Source organism: Canis aureus, chromosome 2 (genome assembly GCF_053574225.1).
Source record: "Canis aureus isolate CA01 chromosome 2, VMU_Caureus_v.1.0, whole genome shotgun sequence".
Lineage (NCBI taxonomy): Eukaryota > Metazoa > Chordata > Mammalia > Carnivora > Canidae > Canis > Canis aureus.
In genome coordinates this window covers 2,760,802-2,782,819 of record NC_135612.1, presented here as the reverse complement: position 1 = coordinate 2,782,819, position 22,018 = coordinate 2,760,802, and the positions used below count along the sequence as shown (strand labels likewise).

Below are 22,018 nucleotides of genomic sequence, written 5' to 3'. Positions count from 1 at the left end.
AGAGGATCAGACCTCCACAAAGTCTTTAGATGTTGAAACTAGACCAAGAGTCAAATTTTTAAAAAAATGGTGTTTTGTCAGTGAACAGTTACGAGGTTCACATACATTAAAAATAAGCAGGAGAGTTTTCGACTTCACCGTGCTTTATATTTTAGAACTTAACTTTTTTTTTTTTTTTGCAACGAAAGCGATAGCAGATTTGGAGTTACGCCCGCCCTCTAGAACTTCTGATTATGAATTCTTGGTTTGAGGTATTTCCCCCACTTATTTAAAAACGGTGAAACACAGATTTAAAATGCTGTCTTACGGGTTAGAGTGTTGTGAGGGGGGAAATAAGAGTAAGTGGGAAGGTATTCTGTGCACTATGCTAGCCCTGGTTCAATTTCCAAGTGTATTCAAGGGAAAGAAAAAGGCTGTGAATTCACCGTGTAAGTAAATCAGTTTGCAACTCAATGTCCTAAGATGATTAAATCCAGAGGTAGGGATATAATTTTATGTTGCAAAAATTCATCCCATACAACTCTTCATAAAATACTATCTTTCCGATTGGTCTCATGTTAATATACAATTGTAGTTTGACAGTAATTGAGGAAAAGAAAGAGCCAATTCGGTGTAAAAGGGACTACTTGATTACTCTATTGTATAAGAGCAATAAAAGCTAATTTACTGTTATATTACTCAATATTGAAAACTGCAAGAGGCTATCTTTTAGTTCATTCTTCATTAATTGTGCTATATAGTAATGATATTAGTATCTATTATAGATGAGTTTTATGGAAGGCTTTTAGGTTGACATCTCTGAGCACGTATTTTGGCTCACGTAAATATCTTGGACATATTTTCTGCATGATTGTTGAAGGCAAAGTGGATTCATCAGTCACTGCGACTTCTTTATGAAAACTCCTGTGATAAACTATTCTTTGAAAGAGTCTTAGCCAATAACAAATTACAACTGATGAAAACAAGTAGTTGTACTTGAAAAAAAAGAAGAAAAAAAGAACCTTTTTCCTTAGTCATCTTCATAAGAGGATTTCTTCAAAATTTGCTTTCTATGCTAGACTACTAGAGTCTATTATTAAATTAATTTTGGAGTCATTCCATGGTTCATAGTTCTTTTACTGAGTTAACAGCCAAATAATGAGGGACTTAGTGTTGACCTTTGTTAAAATTTAGGTAAATGTTACATGTGATGTCTTGAAGACAAGTAATTGTCACGGAGCCATTTCAAGAATGTGGTCCTTGCTGCACGTATATGACAATAACGTGGTACAGAAGTGGGTGCTACTTATATCTATTTGATTTTTAGCTTAGTCTTGCAATATGGAGGAAGATATATATTCAATTAGATATTATGATGGTACTTGGTAAAATAAATTCTCCCCCCATTGCAATCTTTATTTTTCAGATAGAAACAATGCCATTTTTTTTCTAGGGCTCTATTAGTTTGCTAGGGCTGCTATACCCAAGTGCTACAGACAAGATGGCTTAAGCAGCAGAAATTTATTTCCGTACGTTTCTGGATACTGGAAGTCCAAAATCAAGGTGTCAGCTGTGGTGGTTTCTCCTGAAGGCCTCTCCTCTTGGCGTGCACAGAGCCATTTTCCCCCTCTGTCTTCACGTGGTTTCCCTCTGTGTGTGTCTGTGTCCTAATTGCTGCTCCTTGTAAGGACATGCTGGGTGAGGGCCCATCCTCATGACCTTGGTAGACCTTGATCACCTCTTGAAAGACCCTGTCTCCAGATAGAGTCACATTCTGAAGTACCGAGGTTTAGGATTTCAACAGGGGAATTTTGAGGGGACACGGTTCGGCCCGTAACAGGGGCATAGAATGAATTCTTTGCAAACCAAAATTTTGGGTTACCAACGCTTTTGAGATGTAGAACAGTTTATTTAAATGTTTTTAATAAATGTGTACTTTTCAAAATTTACATGTTAGAAATATCTTTTATTTTCTCTTTTACCTGCTTTGTAGAGATGGGGAAGGGGTAATTAAAGACTGATGAAGATGATAATGATAATAATAGCAACTAATATTTATCAAGTGCTATGTTCTAGCCTGGGCTCAGATCTGAGTGCTTGAGCTAGATATATATATTTTTATATATATAGATCTGAGTGCTTTATATATATATATATGTATCTTTTTTGTTTGTTTTTTTGTCTTGGATGCTGTCATGGTCAGCAGTGGGTTAGAACATTCCCATTTAGGGATAGGTTAGATTTCTTTGCTTGTCCCTGGGAATCCTGATGTGGATCTTAGCTTCGTGCTCTGGGGCAGGAGACCAGGTTTGTACCTTTGCCAGGCGAGATGGGATTCTTTCCAAACTATTTTGTGAGGTATCTTTGAATTTTCTGTAGGTACAGGCTTTTTATTTAAACATGGAAAAGTTGAATTATCCACATAGCATTCTGAAAAGTACCTTAAAAATGCCCCAGATCAAGAAAGTCCTGTAAATAATATTTTACAAAAAAAAAAAAAATAAATAAAAAAAAAATAAAATAAAAAAATAATAATATTTTACACTGCATTCGTGTTTGGCTTCTAGCTTCGTACCAGTCACTTTGTACATGCTTACTCAATATCTGTAGAATGAATGGATTTTAGTTAAAGTAAAAGGGTGAAATACAGCCAGAGCGCCAGTGCCCTTTTTCAGAAGCTCATATTTATGTTGTTAGAATAGTTGTATCGTCTTCTCTGTCCTAGACAATTTTTTTTTCCAGCCAGTATGGTGTACTTGCAATATTAATTTAGTTATAGACAAAAGAACTAATCAGTTGATCCTTTAATGTTTCAGCCTTCCTGCAGGTTTGGGGTTTGGAAAAAATAGAGCAGTAGTTTAGCCTGGATATATAGAATCTCCTATTTCTATAGGATTTCCTAGATAAGAGGTTGTTCTCTGGAGGGTCCACTTGGCCGGTAGATAGATAACTGGGTATGTTCCTACCTCGGCCACTTATCATGTTGCTTTAATGTTCTGACGGATAGGGCTATGCTTGGACCTATGGGTCTTGTTAAAAATGTCCCTTTATACTCATACTGCAAATATCTTTAAATAAAGATATTCGAAAGAAGTAGGAAAAGTCAGAGAACTAAGTCCTCAATATCTACAATTTTCTTTTGAAAAAAGACTTGACACACATGTATACACTTGTGTTGTTTGATTAGCGTCAGTTTGTGCTTCCAAAAAATGGAATAATTTACAGCCGTTGGAAACTAATGCCTGTTCTTGGCTGAATTCTACTTCTCTGTATTCATAATAGTGCTGTTAATTACCTTATTGCTTTGCTGTTGGCTTTTAGAAATAGTTTATACTTGTGATTTTCTCTTTCTTAATTTAACTTACTAAAATGGGTAGGGAATTTCAGATGTGGTATGAAAGGATACAGTTTTGATTCCACATTATGCAAATAGTACTGCCAACTTGTTAACACTGCTCAGATTTTTAGAATCAAAGCAAATTCCTTAAATAACAGATAAATGATAAACAACTGAAAGAGATACTATCATTATTAAGCATAAATAAATATATTTTGTCCTCAGGTCATTTTTCTCTTTTTTTTTTCTTATTTCTCTCTGAATTTGTGCAGTTTTCAGAGTATTTTTTTTTTGTCATTTCAGAATTGGGGACTTTCTCAATTTCATGTCCATTGAAATGGAGTATCACGACTTGAAACATTTCTGAAATTTTAAAATATGTCTTCATATGAAAGTAAACCTCTAAGGGTATCCAAAGGTGACGCAATGGAATGTGACTAAGTTGAAATCAGATGTATGAATCAGACCTTTGTTGTGTATTTATGTCTTGATTTAGGTTGGTTGAAGACTTTTGATGACTACTTTAGAGAGATGACTCAGTATATTTTTAATAACATGGTCATCAAGCTGAAAGAAGACTCACGGAGAAAATTTATCTGGTCTGAGATTTCTTACCTTTCAAAGTGGTGGGATTCTATAGATAAGCCGAAGAAGGATGCTGTTAAAAGGTTTGTTGTAAAACTGTTTTTTTTTTTTTTTTCAATTTGGTAATATTAATAATTATACATTGAAACAAGTATTGAATTTCTAGAGGGTAAAAATTCTTAGTCTTGTATCTGAAACTGAAAACATTTCTTCACATCCTTTTTTTCCTTGATTCTGGTTCATCTCTGAAAAAGTGACTTGAACCTTTTCTATTGAAATCCTTATGTTTCAACTTTGTCCCAGAAATTGAATTACTAGGTCAAAGGGGCTTAATATTTTAAACGTTTTTTTGAAGCATATAATCAAAGTGACCCCTGGAAAGATTGTTTCAGAGTGTTCTTCTATCTTCCATATAGGATTGTACCAATGTCTCTGCCTAGTTGGCCACCCACGTAATTTTTTTTCCAAAACTTTGACCAATTTGGTGGTTGAAATATTTAATTAGAATTTTTGATTACTGTTAATGTTGCATATTTTCTCATATATACAGGCAAAGTTTTTTGTGAATTGCTCGATGGTGTACTTTTTCTTACCAGCCTGTAAGTTCATATATACATATGTCGACCCTTATTTTCTCTCAAGTTATTTTCTTAATTCTTAGTGTTTGGTATACAGACTTCAACATTCTTTTAGGTAATCAGATACATTAATCTGTTTTCTTGATGCTTTACTGTCATATTTTCAAAGGTCTTTCCCAATCTAGAGATCAGATGAAAAGTCCTTTTTTCCCCCCAGTTTATTTTTTTATCATTCAGTTTTTAAAATCCTGAAACTTATCTTTATAATGTGGTATGATGGGAGGTTCTGTTCCCTGTGTCTCCCTCCCCTCTGCTCCTGGCAGCGTAAGGATTATCTTAGCATGAATTGCTTTCTTTTATTTTTTTAATATCACATATATAGCACTCACTGTTTTAGTGCCTGTTCTGAGCACTTCACAAATGATAACTGATAATCCTCGCAACAGTCCTGTGAAGTAGGTACAATGACTGTCCTCATTTTATAGATAAAGACACTGGTTGTCCAGGGTCACCCAGCTGGGATGTGCCTCGCTGGTGTGCCATCCGCCGCAGCCTCTCCAGCCCCACATGCTGTGCTCTGTGGCTTCCCTAAGATTTAAATTGCCCCCCCCCTTTTTTTTCCCTACTGACTTGAAGTGCCGTCTTTATTGTATTTAAATATGCATTGATTTCTGGGTTTTCTGACCTCTTTCATGGACATTTCTGCTTGTCTATAATCGCTGTGGCTTTAAGATACGTTTCATTAGCTGACAGTTTAAATCTCCCCTTGTCTTTCTTTACTGAAAAAAATCTTTTAATGAGTGACCACTTAATTTTCCCAAAGAGTTTTAGAATTAATCTGTTAAATTCTTCCTACCGCATCAAAAAAAGAAAAAAAAAAAAAAAAAGAAAAGGATTTTGATGGAAGTTGTCACAAACATTTAAAGATAATTTAGAATTGGCTTTCCATCATTATCCATCAGACCTTTGTTTTTCTTGACAGGGCACAGCATTCAAAAACTTTGCCAAAAAAAAAAAAAAAAACTTTGCTAGTGACACACACATGAGATGGGAACCTAATAAAGATGCAGGTAGAGTTTTACATATGTTAGATGGTTAAGAAATACATAGATGCTACAATAAAAGACCTGAAGTTTGCATGTAGACGTGGGTGTCAGGAGTGGTAGAAAGTGGGTTATCCAAATCTGATAGGAAGTTGTTGAGCTCACATGGAGGATGGTGAACATAGGCAGTGAACTGAGGTGGGTAGTAAACCTTGGAGGGCGTGTGTGTGTGTGTCCCTGGGTGGCTGGGTTCGGAGAGGCACAGCTTTCTGCCTTCTTCACTTATTCTTTCTCAAGGGCAAAATTTCACTTAAGCAGTACAAAATTTGCTCCCTAATATAATCAATCCCTTTGGAACAAATTCCTGTTTTTGAAACAAGCATTTATAGCGGAAGTTGACTATACCTTTTTTTTTTTTTTTGCCACTTTCTCCCCGTTACCTTCCTTTTATTTTTAGGGATTTTATTATTTTTAAAAATCAGTCCTTCGGAGTTAATGCCTGATCTTTGCTGCGATTAGCTCATTCGTTCGGTCGTTCTGTGGCTCCCTGGCTCCTGAGCATCCACAATGGGTCAAGGGCTACGAGGTTTGGGCACTCCTGGGCTGAGTATTTCTTTTTTCTTTCTTTTCTTTTCTTTTCTTTTCTTTTCTTTTCTTTTCTTTTCTTTTCTTTTCTTTTCTTTTCTTTTCTTTTCTTTTCTTTTCTTCTCTCTTTTCTTCTCTTCTCTTTTCTTCTCTTTTCTCTTTTCTCTTTTCTCTTTTTTCTTTTCTTTTCTTTTCTTTTTTCTTTTTTCTTTTCTTTTCTTTTCTCTTTTCCTTTCCTTTCCTTTCCTTTCCTTTCCTTTCCTTTCCTTTCCTTTCCTTTCCTTTCCTTTCCTTTCCTTTCCTTTCCTTTCCTTTCCTTTCCTTTCCTTTCCTTCTCCTCCTCCTCCCTCTCCCCTCCCCTCCCCTTCCCTTCCCTTCCCTTCCCTTTCCTTTCTCTCTTTTCTTTCTTTTTTCTTTTCTTTTTCTTTTTCTTTTTTTCTTTTTCTTTTTCTTTTTCTTTTTTTCTTTTTCTTTCTTTTTCTTTTTCTTTCTTTTTCTTTTTCTTTTTCATGAGAGGCACAGAGAGAGAGAGGCAGAGGGAGAAGCAGGCTCCATGCAGGGAGGCCGATGCGGGACTCGATCCCGGGACTCCAGGATCAGGCCCCGGGCTGAAGGTGGCGTCACCCGGGCTGCTCACCTGTTTTATTTTAAAAAGAGTCAATTTAGAGCAGTAGTTCACAGGGCTGGCCGCTGGAACCAGGGTACCCGATTTCCTCTACTGGCAACTCCCATCTACCTTGTGAACAAATTTACCTAGCCTCTCTGTGCCTCGTTTTCTTCATTTGTCAGGAGGGGATAATATTGGAACCTGTTTGACTGGGTTTTTATGAGGGTTGAATAAATGCAAATAAATGCTTAGCTCAGTGCCTGGCATACTTTTAAATCCTTAATAAATATTAAACGCTCTTGCTATTTTAACTTTCATTTGTCACTTTGAGTATTTCTCTTGGACACTCTGTAGATTTTAGTTTCAAAGGGATCCTGGGAGTCTTCGTCTTTTAATAGTAAAATGTAACTCTAAAATTTATGCTTTCTTAAAGTTTTTTAATGTATTGCTTCAGTGAGCATAGCCTTCCCCCTCCCCCACCACCTCCCCTCTCAGATGTTTTTAGGAATTTTCAAATTTTATCCATAAAATTCTAAATTTTGACAAGGTATCTAGGTATGTGTATAACTTACTGTTAAATTTTCCACCTGTCAACTCAAACGGATCTTTAGCTTAATGTTTTCAGCTCTTATGACTTGCTGTTTTTATTTCCTTTGTTTGGGGATTAAATTTTCCGTTTTTTTTTTTTTTTTTAATTTTCTGGTTATTGAGTCTTTTGCACATGCACTTTTGGTTTCTTTGTTAAATTCACTATGTTTGGTAGATTTTTTCTTAAGGGTTCTTCCCTTCCATCCTACCCTGCACTCAGATTTAGTTCTCTGGGAAATGAAACATGTTCTTTTCTGGCTTTGAATGCTTGGTTTTGACTTGTTGTTTGGGGTTTTTTTAACCCCTCAATTCCGCATTCTTTATGATGTACCCCTCAAGTCCAGGTACTTCTTTTTATTCACCCATGAACAATAGCATATGTACACCTGGGATTTGTCCCAAAACAGAGTGTAACTAGTCTTAATTCCTTCCTGTTCTGACTGGATGCTTGGTTTCCTCGTTGTGGGCCTTAATCCTGACTGGCCAGCCTCCATGCCACCTGATTTCCTCTTGGGAAGTGGCCTCCCACACGTCGTACCCCTGTCCTCCTGCCTCAGGTCAGATAGGCCAGCTGTGAGCTGAGCTCCGCTAATCAATACATCCTTTCCAGTGTCCTGAGTCTTTAGAGAGTGAAGTGCGGGTGGATGGGGAGGGCAGGTGGCGGGTCCCCCCGCAGAGCCCGGTGCGTTCACGGTTCTCTTCCTTTTCCGTGACTCGGGCCCTGTGATCCCTGTGGCGTGACCTCTCCTCTGGACGTAGGCCTGGGTGCTGCGCGGGGAGTCTCCCAGGGCACTGCCCCTCCAGAGTCAGCGGGGGCTGTTCGCCAACAGTGAGGCTGCCGCTCGAGAGCTGGATTCGCAGGGCAGGGATGGCGCGAGCACCGGAGCACAGGGCCCCCGGCCGGAGGACGGTCCCAGGGAGGAGAGGGAACGGCCCAGGGGAGGGAGGACCTGGGGCTCTGGGAAGACGGGGAGGCTAGTGAAGCATTTGCTGTCTGCTGGGCGAGGCTCTCTGGTGACCTGGCCGCCAGGTGAGAGCTCTGGCCTGCCTGAAGGTCTGCACCACCGAGTGGAGGGGAGGCCAGCCGCCTGCAGAGGAGCCTGGCCTTGCCGCTGTGATTCCTCCCCGCTACGCGGGAGGGAGCTGCCCCTGCAGCAGCAAGGCCCTGGGCCCAGAAGCTTCTCTGCAGGATGGGGCTCTCCCTCCGGTGGAACACAGAGACCATGATCAGGGTCCATCCAGGATTCGGCTTTGCCTCCGCCCTGACACTCCCAGTTAGAGCCTGTTGCCCGGATCGCAGAGTCCTCTTCCTTGTGACTTGGGGCTCCCCGTTGCCCTTCTTGCAGGGCAGTGGCAGGTCCCTATGGGAGTCCTTTGAGTTTCATCTGCACAGTATCCGTGGGAGATGCCGTCGGTTTTACGGCACAAGGACAATCCCCTTCTTGCTCTAGGTTGTTGCGTGTTTCTCTCTCTCCTATTCTGTTGGCCATTTTACGTGGATCGTGCTGTGTGAAATCGATTGCCAATTTTTGACCGTTTTTGATGTACAGAAATGCCAATTTCATCGGATTCCACTTAATATCAAGGATAGAGAATGGTAAGGTGTTGGGAGTGGGAATGCAAATTAGAATCTAACGCTCAATTCATGGCCTTAAATTTCTTTTGACAGACACTGTTTTGGCATTGGGACATATTCTGGAATCTAGGCCTCATCTTGATGATATCATTTTGTTTGAAGAGAATACGGTTTCTCTTTCTGCTTTAAAAAAAAAATTTTTTTTTTTTTAAATTTATTTGAGAGAGAGAGACAGAGCATGAGTGGTCGGAGAGGTCAAGGGAGAGGGACAAGCAGATCCCGCTGAGCAAGAACCCCAACCTAGGACTTGATCCCAGGACCCCCAGATCATGACTTGAGCCAAAGTTAGAGGCTTAACCACCTGAGCCACCCAGATGCCCCAGAGAAAATAGTGTTTTATAGCAACATTAGGGCAAATGAGTTCTGTTTCTGGTCAAGCTTTGTCAGAATTTTCTCCCTTCTTGGCATAATCATTCCTTTTTTTTTTTTTCCCCACTTACTACATGTATCTGTGGAACTAGGGTAATAACATTTTTTTTTCCTCTACTTACTTAAACATGACATTCTTAGTATTCCTTGCCTAAATGTATGTTTTGCGGAAAGGTTAATAGATCTATAGATGTGCTCTCATTATTTAAAAATTCTGAGCTTGTACTAAATGGTGTTACTGATAGAATTTTTTTTTTTTTTTTGACTGCTGGCATAATGCTTATGCGATGGCTTTTTTTTTCCTTTTTCCTTTTTGAAGATGAATCTATGGATTATATGTCTGTACCTAAATTTGCAAGCTAGCTATTGCAGAACAGAACCTGTTAATTCCAGCAGAGTTCCATGTTAGCTTTTATTGTCCCTGAAGAATACCAATTGATTGTGGGAACTTAACAGAAACATAACTCAAATGATCCCCATAATCTATTCTAGCAGTGACTTGTTTGATTCCTACCCCCTGTGGCAGCAGTATTCAGCTCTATCAGCTTTTAAAAAATGAGAATCTAGTTAACTAAAGGGAGATCCATGCAAACAGCATCTAGCTTTTTTATTCTCTTTTGTGACCGAAAGTAATTTAATAAGTTATAGTCGTGGCGCCTACTTGTAACACACATCCAGTGGATTTAAAAGAAAACTGCTTCCCATTAAATCGTCAGCACATTTTCCATCTATGCTTGTTTTATTTTTGAAAATGACTGGGATGTTAACATTCTTTTTACTTGTTCGGCTTCATGTTTGAACAGTTTTCCGCTAAACGCAGTTAAATACTGCATGATGTTTATAATACATCAAAACGTGGATCCTTATTCAGAATCAGGCAGCTGAACCATTAGCCGTAGCATTTCCTTTGATTAATACCCAGCGTATTACACATTGATTCTTTCTCTCGGGGCTCTGAGACACTGAGGCACTTTCTGCAGATCTGTAGAGACCGGTGCTCCGTGAAGAAGCCCGGTGAGGTGTTGGGACCTACAACAACTTGTGTGTTCCCCAGAGTGTTGACTGGCTTCTCCGTGGGGACCTGGGGGTGTGAAATGAGACTTCCCGTGTGTGCCAGGAGGAACGGGGTCCTCCGTGGATGGTTCTAGAAGTTACAGTTAACGGAGATACTTTATCTTCATCACATTGCTGAGTTTCATTGCTTTGCCAAGAATGCAATTTTTTTTTTTTTTTAAGGATTTACTTATTTATTTGAGAGAGGAAGCACGGGCAGAGGAAGAGGTCGAAGCCGACTCCCTGCAAAGCGGGGAGCCTGACCCGGGACTGGGTCATGGCCCGAGCTCCGGAGCAGACATAGGACCAGCTGGGTCACCCAGGCGCCCCCACAATGCAGAATCTTTAATATTTCTGTCATTCTCTTACATCTTCTTTCCTAGGTTTATATTTCAGTGAACCTTCTACCCTATTATCTTAGCTCCCTGTTTGCTTATTGAAATCGGAGGAACATTGGAGGTGACCTTCTTAAAGACTATGAATCCAAAACCTATTGATGCACACTTCAGGTTTCACTCTAAAAATATGGCTTTAAAGTTCTCACGCAGGTTAATTCATTATACGTTTCATATAGGTCAGATGTTAGGGTATTGGACCGGAGGCTGCTGCAAAATTGTGCAGAGCAAGGAGGAGCTCCAGTGTGTCTGTGATGTTCAGGGAAAACTGCAGATTGGGATGGACTTTAGAGCCTAAAGATAAGAGCTTTGCATCAAAGGAATCAAAGCAAATTCCCCGGTGTCAAAAGTAATTTGAGTTCTAATAGTTGAAGCAGGAGCGTGTGTGTATTTGGGGGCGTATGTGTCCCGCGCCCACGTGCTGCACGCCCAGTTCACTTGCAGGGACGCAGCTTCGTGTTCCTTCCACGCCCGACCCACGGGACTGTCTCCTCTGGATGTTCCCCAGCTCCCTTCAGGGCTTCCAGCAGCATCCACGGCCCCGCACGCCCCCCGCCTGCCGGGAGTTCTCTCCCTTGCGCCTCCTGGGACCCAGCGCTCCGGCTCCGGCTCCGGCTCCGGCTCCTGCTCCTCTCCCCACCTCGCTGAGCCTCTGGCTGAGCCTGATTCTCCTCTACACTCCTCCCCTGCTCCATTCCTCCTCCTCCCTTGCTCCCTATCCGCTCCTCCCCTGCTCCCTACCCGCTCCTCCCCTGCTCCCCTCCTGCTCCTCCCCTGCTCCCCCCTCCTCCCCTGTTCCCTTCCTGCTCCTCCCCTGTTCCCTTTCTGCTCCTCCCCTGCTCCCTTTCTGCTCCTCCCCTGCTCCCCTCCTCCCCTCCTCCTCCTCTGCTCCCTTCCTCCTCCTCTGCTCCCTTCCTCCCGACCATTTCCCTGCTGGGGTCACGGGCCTTCTCCTCCTCCCCTTTGGCCTCCCCCTCATGGCTGCCTCCCATTGGGGCCCAAAGACAGGCTCCTGTGTCACTGGGCTTGCCACGCTATCGCCCTGAGCCCTGCCTGCTTGTCCCTGTCCCCAGTGCCCCCCCCACCCCCACCCCCACTGCCGAGCCACATGGGTGGCCTCCAACACATGCTGTTTCATGTTCAGGAATTTGCCAGTGAGTTGAGCTTAGAGTTTTTTTTTTTTTTCCCTTTTGTGCACTGGGTAATCTCAGCCTTATTTTTCAAGACTCTGCTGAACTGTTACCTTATTTCCAAAGCCTTCCGTTATTTATCATTCATTCTACAGGAGTTCACTGTGCTTGCAGCCTGGGATACAGGAGGTGAGTAAACCACCCCTGACCCCAGTCTTCAAGGCCAAGCAGGGAAGACGTGGAGGTAACCATAGTATCACAATAAAGCATTCCCTATTAACAGAAGCAAGGAAGGGGGCTTGGAAGGCATCCTGATGCAGGTGGATTCAGGCTGAAACCTGAAGGGGGATTGGAATTAGCCAGTTATGGGGCGCGGATTCCAGGTTATGAGAGGAGAGTTGTGATCATGGGCCAGGGGTTAGCAAGAGCTTGGCACGTTCAGACCGGGAGGAGGTTGGTGAGGCTGCAGCGGCAGGGAGCAGGGTGTGCTTGGGCCCCTTAACGGGATCCGTCAAGGAGATGCGGATCATACCCACTGCAGGATGCCCTCCCAGGCCTTGTAGAATGACGAAAATAAAAAATACTGACACCACCAGGAGTTGGAAGGAATGTGCAGCCGCGGGAAGTCTCCTATTGCTGGTGGGGAGGTAAAGTGGGACAGTTGCTTTCTGAAAAGTCACCGGAGTTTTCCAAAGGGAAGCATATGAAATGAGACCTAGAAGCCTCCTGCTAGGCATGACTCTGGGAAAAATGAGAACGTGCTCTCAGAAAGACTTGTCTAGACATTTTCAGAGCAGAATCTTTCATAGTATTTGCAAACTGGAAACAGTTGAAATGTCCATCAACGATATAATAGATGAAAAAAACCTGGCGTATTCGTGCAGCGGAAAACTACTCAGCAGTGAAAAAGAATGAACACTGGAAACGTGGTTATGTGGCTGAATCTATTGAATCTGTTAAGCAAAAAATGCCTAACACAGCAAAGTAAATATAGTTTGATTTTATTTTATGAAGCTTACCAGTAGCTAAACTTCTGTATTATGGTAGAAATCATGAAGTAATGATGGTCTTTCTTTTTTTGGAGCAGTTGAGGTAGGAAATGATTGGAAAGGGGCATGAAACAACTCTCAGAGTTAATGGAAATAGTCCGAATCTTGGCTTTGGTGGTGATTGCAGGGATATAAACACTTGTCAAAACTGATCAAACCAGGGATCCCCAGGTGGCTCAGTGGTTTAGCGCCACCTTCAGCCCAGGGCCTGATCCTGGAGTCCCGGGATCGATTCCCACGTCGGGCTCCCTGCATGGAGCCTGCTTCTCCCTCTGCCTGTGTCTCTGCCTCTCTCTCTCTCTGTCTCATGAATGAGTAAATAAAATCTTAAAAAAAAAAAAAAAGTCCTTTAAAAAGTACAGTACAGCCATAAACACAATGATAGGTCCTTATTAACATGGAAAGGCGTTTGTGGTATAGTATGAACTAACGTACGTTGGTTAGAAACGGTGCCTACCATAACCCCTTGTGCATTTATAGCAAGATATTGAGTAGATTTTTAAATTTTATTCTTTAGGCTCACATATTTTCTGCTTCATTATACGTGAGCATCTTATTAATTTTGTTTTGGAAAATGAGAAAATGAAGTGACATTTACTTAAACAGTGAAATATTTAAATATTCCCTTTTTTGATTTTTTTAAAAGTTTTTGTTTAAATTCCAGTTAACATACACTGTAATATTAGTTTCAGGTGCACAATATAGAGGTCCCACACTTACATGCAACACTTGGTGCTTATAGCAACAAGTGCCCTCCTTAATCCCTTTACCTATTTCTCCTATCTCCCCATCCACCTCCCCTCTGGTAACCATCGGTTTGTTCTCTAGAGTTAGTCTGTTTCTTGTTCCTTTTTTTTTTTCCTCCTGTGATCATGTTCTATTTCTTAAATTCTACATGAGTGAAATCATCTGGTATTTGTCTTTCTCTGACTTATTTTGCTTAGCATAATACACTCTAGCTCCATCCACATCCTTGCAAATGGCAAGATTTCATTCTTTTTGATGGCTGAGTAATAATTCCCTTGTCTGTATATACCCCATCTTTATCCATCCATCAGTCGGTGGACATTTAGGGTCTTTCCACAATTTTGTTATTATTGATAATGCTGCTGTAAACATTAGGGTACAGGTATCCCTTTGAATCAGTATTTTTATATCCTCTGGCTAAATACCTAGTAGTGCAATTCCTGTGCTGTAGGGTAGTCCTCTATTTTTCACTTGCTGAGGGGAAACTCCATACTGTTTTCCAGAGTGGCTGCACCAGCTTGCATAAAAAAAAATAGCCTCTTATTAAAACTTTACGGAAATGAGGGCTCCTGAGTGGCTCAGGAGGTCCTGGGATAGAGCCCTGCATGGGGGGGGGGTCCCCTGCTCAGTGGGGAGTCTGCTTCTCCCTCTGCCGCTCCCCTTGGCTCATGATCTCTGTGAAATAAATAAAATCTTAAACAAACTTGACAGAATGATTACTTGAGCCATCTAGTATGGGAAATATTCTTAAATAACATTTCAGGATTATTTTATGCTATAGCTGTGTCAGTTTACAGTGCTTAGGAGAAATCAGAATACAGTATTTATAGCTCAGAAAAAATTTTCATTTAATTAATGTTTTAATATAAGTCCAAGTATATAAAGGGTAGACAATGAAGGGTAATAGGTGAACCACTCCTGTCTCCTTGTCATCTAGTTCTTCCCACAGGGCGCAGCTGCTGTAAGAAAACTCTTATAGGAGAATGTATGTGCAAACATGTATACCTGTGTGTTGTGCAACCGATAGCATGACATGTACATTGTGCTGATTTTTTTAGCGACTATTTTTTTTATTGTAAAATATTCATGACCTAAAAGTTACCATTTTAATGATTTTATATGTAGGGTTTGGTAGCACTGAAGTACATTCACATTGCTGCGCAGTCATAACTATCACCTGTCTCTAGAACTTTTCCAGGATCTCAAACTGCGACTGTACCTGTTGCACGATAACTTGCCGTTCACCTTCTCCCCTGCCCCTGGCATCCGCCTTTATGTGTAGGTACCTCATAGAGGTGGAATCATTCAGTGTTTGGCTTTGATTTCACTTAGCGTAGAGTCTTGAGGCTTCATCCACGCGGAAGCATGTGTCAGACTTCCCTTCCTTTTTAAGGCTGAATGATGATATCTCATTGTGTAAATAGATGATAGTTTATCCATTCATTCATCGTTGAGCATTTGGGTAGTTTCTACCTTTTGGTTATTGAGAATGACACTGCTGTGAACATAGGGGTACAGATGTCTGTTCAAGTCCCTGCTTTTTAATTCTTCTGTGTATATATCCAGAAGTGGAATTGCTGGATCACATAGTAATACTATGTTTAAATTTCTGCAGGGCTTCCATGTTGTTTCCCACGGCAGCTGTACCACTTTACCTCACCACCCACGATGTATAAGGTTTCCAATAGCTCCTCATCCTCATCAAATCTTATTTATTGTTTTTTTTTTTTTAATACAATTTCCATCCTAATGGATATTGTACCGTTTTAATCTTAATAGGTCTTGGAAAACCTTTCAGGAAAAAAGAGCCCTTCTTTTTAAAGATGGCATAAAAACCTATTTTATCACTGGGCCTTAGTTTATTTGACACTTGCCAATGGGTGACTGTGTAGTTTTATTTCTGGACTTTTGTGAATGCACAGAATGTATCTTTATATTCAGTGTATTATTATACTTTTGTTTATTTTTATACTTTATTTTCTGACTTCATTTGAATGAACATGTTTAAAACTACATATGCATTTTAAAATTCGATGGTTACTGCCAGCAGTATGTAACAATACCTATTTCCATACATCTTTGACATCACAATATGTTACACCGCTTTTTGATCTTTCCAGCATCATGAGTAAAAGTGATATCTTGTTGAAGTTTTAATTTGCATTTCTCCGTGAGGCTAAATTTCTTCTCATTTTTGGGAGTCAGTCATTTCTGAAATATATGCTGCATATTCTTTTTTTCACTTGTCTTTTGAGTGATTGGTCCCCTTTCCTAGTAGGAACCCTGAGTGTTAAATGGTGAGCAAACTAGACGTGACTCCTGCCCTCACGGAGCTTTCCGTCTATCGAGGGAGAAAGACAGTAAGCGCACAGTGTGTAATTAAATTTCGTGATACATGCTGTGAAAGAAAAGTGTTGGATTTTATGAAAGCTAACACTTAAGATGGGCTTTGGGTGAGACGTAGCTACAAAAGGCTCCGGATGGATCCATAAGAGCCAGTGAGGCAGGTGTTGGGAGGGAAAATATTCCAGGCAGAGGGAGTGTAGACACAGGACTAAAAGGAGTGGAGTCAAGTGAGGAAGGGATGATGAGAGAGAACGTATTTGCCATCTGCCCCTCGTGGTCTACATCTTTTTTTTTTTTTTTTTAAACATTTTATTTATTTATTTTAGAGAGGGAGGGAGGGAAAGAGAGTGAGCCGAGAGGGGGCAGGCAGAGAGGGAGGGAGAGAAGGTCTAGTGGACTTGGGCGCTGAGAGTGGAGCCTAGTGTGGGGCTCGATCTTAGGACCCTGAGACCCTAAAACCCTGACCTGAGCTAGAACCAAGAGGCAGGGCTCCGCCAGCTGAGCCACCCAGGTGCCCCCTTCTGTACTAAATCCTTAGAGACCAACATCAGCAATATTCAGAAGAATGGAATGAATTTCCCCAGTTAGTACTATATGAGGAGTCTTGAAACAGATTTTATTTTTGTTCTCCTGTATTAGGCACTTCCCACGAAGGGTATAAGGAGTCGGGCACATGCTAAGCAAACATTTCTAGGCTATCGATTGATTCACCAGGACCCTCCCATCTTTTTGAATTTTCCACTTAACTAAATTTTTACTTAAGAATGAATCCCTGTGCCTCCTCTTGTATTATTTCATATGTCCCCCGATGTATGATTACAAAGTCATCTCGTTTTCTCATGTGAAAATAGTGATTCTTTGCAGCCTGCTAAATGATGCTTTTTTTTTTTTTTTTTTTTTTTTTTTTTTTTACTACTAAGTTATCTGTGACAATTTCCCCAGTAGGGAAAAAAAGCTCTTTGAATCTGTCTTTCTTCATGATGAGCCTCCATGGGGGAAAAAGTGACACTCAGAGAAAATGATTTGCAGCTTCGTGTGCTTGGAAAGTACATCCTTAAGTGTAAATTCTACATTTGAGGCAAAGGGAGCTGTGACAGATAATGCACAGCCTAATTTCGATCAGTGATTTTGTTAAACTTTTTATACCAAGTTCCTCAGCAATGAGATAGTAGAAGCAGCAGTGTGTAATGCTGCTGCTGCCAGGAGGGACGAGTCAACCGTTTTTAAAAAGTGAAACAGGAGTGTTGTTAATTTTGAAAGTTGAAGTGCCTGGTTTCCTGTTTCCTGTATGTATATTTTCTTCTCTTTCTTTCCCCCCCTTTCCGTGTCTTTTCACTTTTGCTTCCAGATCTCGTGTTTCTTAGGAAATAGGAGGACAGCAGAGGCATAGAAAATTTGCAGGAAGCCAGTCTCCTGGCAGACACCAAGCAGTACGTCCTATGGAGTGGGCATGTCTTTTTAAATTTTGTATTTCTCTAGTCCAGAGAAATAGCTTGGTTGTTGTTGCTTGCTGAATACTAAGTGCATGGAAATGGGAAGTACCTGTATTTGTTCTAAGTAACTTTAGCTGTAGGTATTTCTGGCTGCTTGATTAAAAAAAAAATATATATATATATATATGTGCATATATGTATATATAATATATATATAAAAGTCTCAAATGTGCAGTTGCAGTCTGTTTTGATTTTATTTTCCTTGTATCGCTAACAGTGGCGATTTTAAATATGGTTCTCTTTTTGAAGACTATCACCGCTCTTCTGTTATTGCTTATAAATATTTTTCTAAGTCTTTGCTGAGGTGCTGTTTATGGAGAATGCCAGTCCTACTTTTTCGTACTTGTTACTAAATGATGACGGTCCTTGCTGTGGTTCTCAGTCATCAGGTTAATGTTTTCCTCCTGTTTCTTTGGACCTTTGTGTTTTTCTGTCCTTCGTGAGATACTTCTTAAGTACTTGCTGTATTTATTGTAGGATGCAGGCATCTACGAGGGAATTTTGTGCACGTCTCTTTCCTGCAGTTTCTGTGTGTGAGGGTTTGGTTTGGTTTTGTGGTGAGTGTTTTTCCCTAAAACAGTAAATATTTTATGTCAAACAAAACCTTTCTGCCTCTAAAAATCTTCCAGTTTATCATCTGGTTCTTACCATTCCTATGCATAGATTAGGAAAGACAATTCAGTGGACGAGGAACAGTCCCCAAGCTGACCATCTGTCCATAGTCATTGTTACATACTTCGTGTTTTGCATCATGTATTTCCCACCCCCCACCCCCCCCATTTGGTTCAAGTCAGGACACAGGCGTCCTGATAACTTGACTTTCTTACGAGTTTGTTTTAAATCCCTCTGCTTTGGGACGTCTGGGTGGCTCAGTGGTTGAGCATCTGCCTTCAGCTCAGGGCGTCACCCCGGGGTCCTGGTTTCAAGTCCCGCATCCGCTCCCTGCAGGAAGCCTGCTTCTCCCTCTGCCTGCGTCTCTGCCTCTCTCTCTCTGTGTCTCATGAATAAAGAAATAAAATCTTAAAATAAATAAATAAGAACATACGTAAGTAAGTAGATAAATCTCTCTGCTTCAAGCTTCTATGAAGAAAACCATATCCCATTCTTTCCCACTAACGCAATTCGCTATTTTAATAGTATAAATATTTTAAAAGTTTATTTCTCAGCTTTATGTCCTGACCCACTGATGCATCTGTTTCTGAGCAGGTCACAATGACGTGGTACCTTTTTAACTATAAAAATACCTTGTACCAAGTGGGAGCGCAGGTTGTAGCACCTCATTACTGCTTCCTAGAATGTTTGAGGCTATTTTCACAGACCTGTTCTTTTTATCTTAGCATGCCCGGGTGCCTCTGCTCCCTTTTCTGTCTCCCTTCTGCGTGGTCCTTGCGCCTCCCCTGGCAGCTCTGTCCTCCCCTCCTCGCCCCGGCCCCTTGCGCCAGCTCCAGCTCCAGCTCCAGCTCCCCGCAGCTTGGTTCGTGGATCCGCCTCTTCTCCTGAACTTCTCTTTTCCCGCCCGCTCGGCTGGGAGCCTCCGTGGGCGAGGTGCAGAGGTGCCGAGGTGCCGAGGTACAGCAGTGCGGCCGTGCCCAGGTCCCCCCGCGGGTGCGCCCAGGGCCCCGGGGCCGGGAGTGGCCGCCCGCCCGCCTCTTCCACGGCCCCAGCTTCGTCCTCGGGTGGCACCGCTCGCGCCTCGGCTGCCCGGGTTGGCGCCCCGCCCCCCCCCCCGATGCCCCCTGGCACCCCGGCCCCCAGGCAGTACCGAGTCGGGCTGCTCGTTGATGGGAGTCTCCGACGGCCAGGGTGCCCCTTACGTGCCCGGCGCTGGGCCTGGAACGGTGAGCACACCGCGCGGCCTGGTCCCCGTTCTCTCGGTACTGGGGACAGGGGGACACTCGGGGACCGGGGGACTCTGGTGCTGGCAAGTGCTGCTGAGCTGGGCTGGGCACCCGGGGACTGTCCCCAGGAAACTTGGACTGGAGGGGACCCAGGAGGACAGCAGGCCCCTGTCAGTTCGGGGAAAATAGGGAGAAGAGAGTAAGTAAGAAGGTTCTGGAGAACGGAATGCACAGGAGGACTTTTATGCCTTCCCAAAATTAAGTGACAAGACCGTCGTTAAGGTAACCGTTGCGCTCGCAACCTCAGCCCTCAGCCCGGGACCCAGGCAAGCAGGGAAGGGCGGGGCAGGTGCAGGGCCCCGGGCGACCGGTTGCTGTGGCCCGCAGGTGCGATTTGTTGCTCACTTAGCGGTTTCTTGGGGCCCGTTCATGCCTGTGGGACAGGGACCATGTAGGTAAAACAAAACTCATAGATGAAAAATTACATCATTGGAGTCATTTTTTTTAAACAGATTTATTTACGTATTCATTTGACTGAGAGAAAGAGAGAGTGCGCACAAGCAGAGGGGGCAGGAGGGGGTTTGTCAGCGGTTTGTCTCCCCACTGAGCAGGCAGCCCGATGCAGGACTCGATCCCAGGACCCCGGGATCACAACTGGAGCTGAAGGCAGCCGCTCCACCACTGAGCCCCCCAAGCACCCTTGAGTGATTTTTTTTTTTTCATTTTCATTTTTAGATTTCTTAATCTGTGATTTCCGCTTTCTGTTCAGAAGCAGCAAAGACTTTTTCGATCAATTTATTTCTGAGATTTTCCAAAAGATCTGTTGACTGGAATGCGGAGATAAGGAGCCACGTTTCTATATTTGATGGCCAGAGAGAGATTAGATCCCAATTCTCTCCTGACGTCTCAGGCTTCCAAGTACTGGCTGTAAGACATGAGAGCTGGGCCTGGGCCAAGGCCTCCGGAAGGTGGCTAAATCTGGCAAACACCAGGAAGACTAGAAAGAAAAATGACTAGAAGCAGTTTGACAGTAAGAACAGGACGAAATAGCTTTGGATTCAGTTGTGTTAAAGAAATGACTGTTTTATTTTTATTTTTTTTTTTTAGAAATTTCTGACTTCTATATCGTAAGTTCTTAATTTGGGCCAATGAGAATCTAACGTTGGACTGGACCTTTGGGGTTTTTTAGACACTACAGTGAGCCAGCATAGTCTCCGTGTGAAATTACGTTAGTGGGTGATTCCCATGGCAAGACAGATTAAATTAACATTTAAAGATTTTATACAAGGAAGGCATTCATCCATTCATTCTTGAAAATTGTGTCCGCTCTCCAGTCTGTCACGGATTATACGATTACGCGTATGTTTGAGTAAATCAGATGTGTCAATGCTGTGGACTCTGTTATAGGATCTCTTGTAAGGAAATGTTTATCTCTTATGCCTCTGGGCCGCGTCTACTAAATTTGGCTTGGCACTTGGAGGTTAGGGGTGGTGTCATGTGCCGCGCGTCCTTATTAAAGCTGCTTTTCTTTCTGAAATTCTACACTACTTTTCAGACCATCTTACTGCCAGGTCCATGGCATTTAAGGTGTTTGCTTAAATTCTTGACTTCTGTACTTCCCCAGGTACTTCTTCAAATATTTATCAGTCTATGAGTTTGTTTTTTCCTGGAGGAAGAGATCTTGTAACAATTCATTTGTCGTAGGGCTGGGGATATGCTTACCGTGTATGGTATTATGGCAAAGGAGTACCCCGTGGACAGATGATGGCGATGTTAGAGCTCTTCACTCAACACAAAATAAACTATAGAGACACATTTTAACTGAATCTGGAGCCAAAGCGCTTATGATCTATATTCCCAGAGGCATGTGTTATTTACTTGCTTTTACCTTTATTATTACTTTTGTGCGGTTTGCATGATTAACTTTCCATAGTCAGAAGGACCAAAATACACATTGATTTTTCAGTGCAGGTGTATGGGAGCAAATATCAGGCTTAAAATGACAGTCTTCCAATAAGCATGCATTCAGTGTATACTGCAAATAAAGCACTTTGCTAGGTGCTCTGGAAGGTTCAGAAATATTTCAGATGTGTCTCCTGACATCAGGATCTTGGAAGTTGTCCGGGAGATTATAACCTTATGAAAAGGAACTTCCAGAGTGACCTGCAGTGGCTTTGCCTGGAAAGGAGGGGTCACCACAGACACTTCACTAAGGATGTCTTATCACCAGGGCCCCAAAATTGAAATTTATTCCCTGGTTTAAAAAAAAAAAAAGTTTTTTTTTTTTTTTTTTTGTAACTAGTATGAATTCTATGTGCTTACAGGCTGTCCCTAGTGTCTATGCTATTTTAGATCTTTTATTTGAACTTTTCTTGCATATGTTATCATAAACTCATATATTATTTTCTCTCTAGTTTGCTACAAAATGGTCAGTTCGAAATCGTGACAGGTGGCTGGGTCATGCCAGATGAAGCTGCTGCACATTATTTTGCCATAATTGACCAACTAATTGAAGGACATCAGTGGCTGGAAAAAAATCTAGGTATGTATTGATGTCTTTCTCCTTCATTTGGACTACTTTGGGCAGTTAATTTTGGGCAATGTGTGAGATGAGGCTCTATTATTTTTTTAAATAACCAATTTTCCCTGTATTTTCTTTT

The 22,018-nt window shown here is 41.9% G+C and overlaps 1 protein-coding gene across 1 annotated transcript in view; it reads left to right on the top strand.

Moving 5' to 3' along the window:
* The window catches only part of MAN2A1 (mannosidase alpha class 2A member 1), a 162,037-nt gene that overhangs the window by 37,944 nt on the left and 102,075 nt on the right, over window positions 1-22,018 (top strand). The window contains exons 4-5 of the mRNA XM_077861780.1: window positions 3,813-3,984; window positions 21,773-21,900. Of these exons, the coding sequence (XP_077717906.1) occupies window positions 3,813-3,984; window positions 21,773-21,900 (300 nt within the window). The remainder of the gene's footprint in view (window positions 1-3,812; window positions 3,985-21,772; window positions 21,901-22,018) is intronic.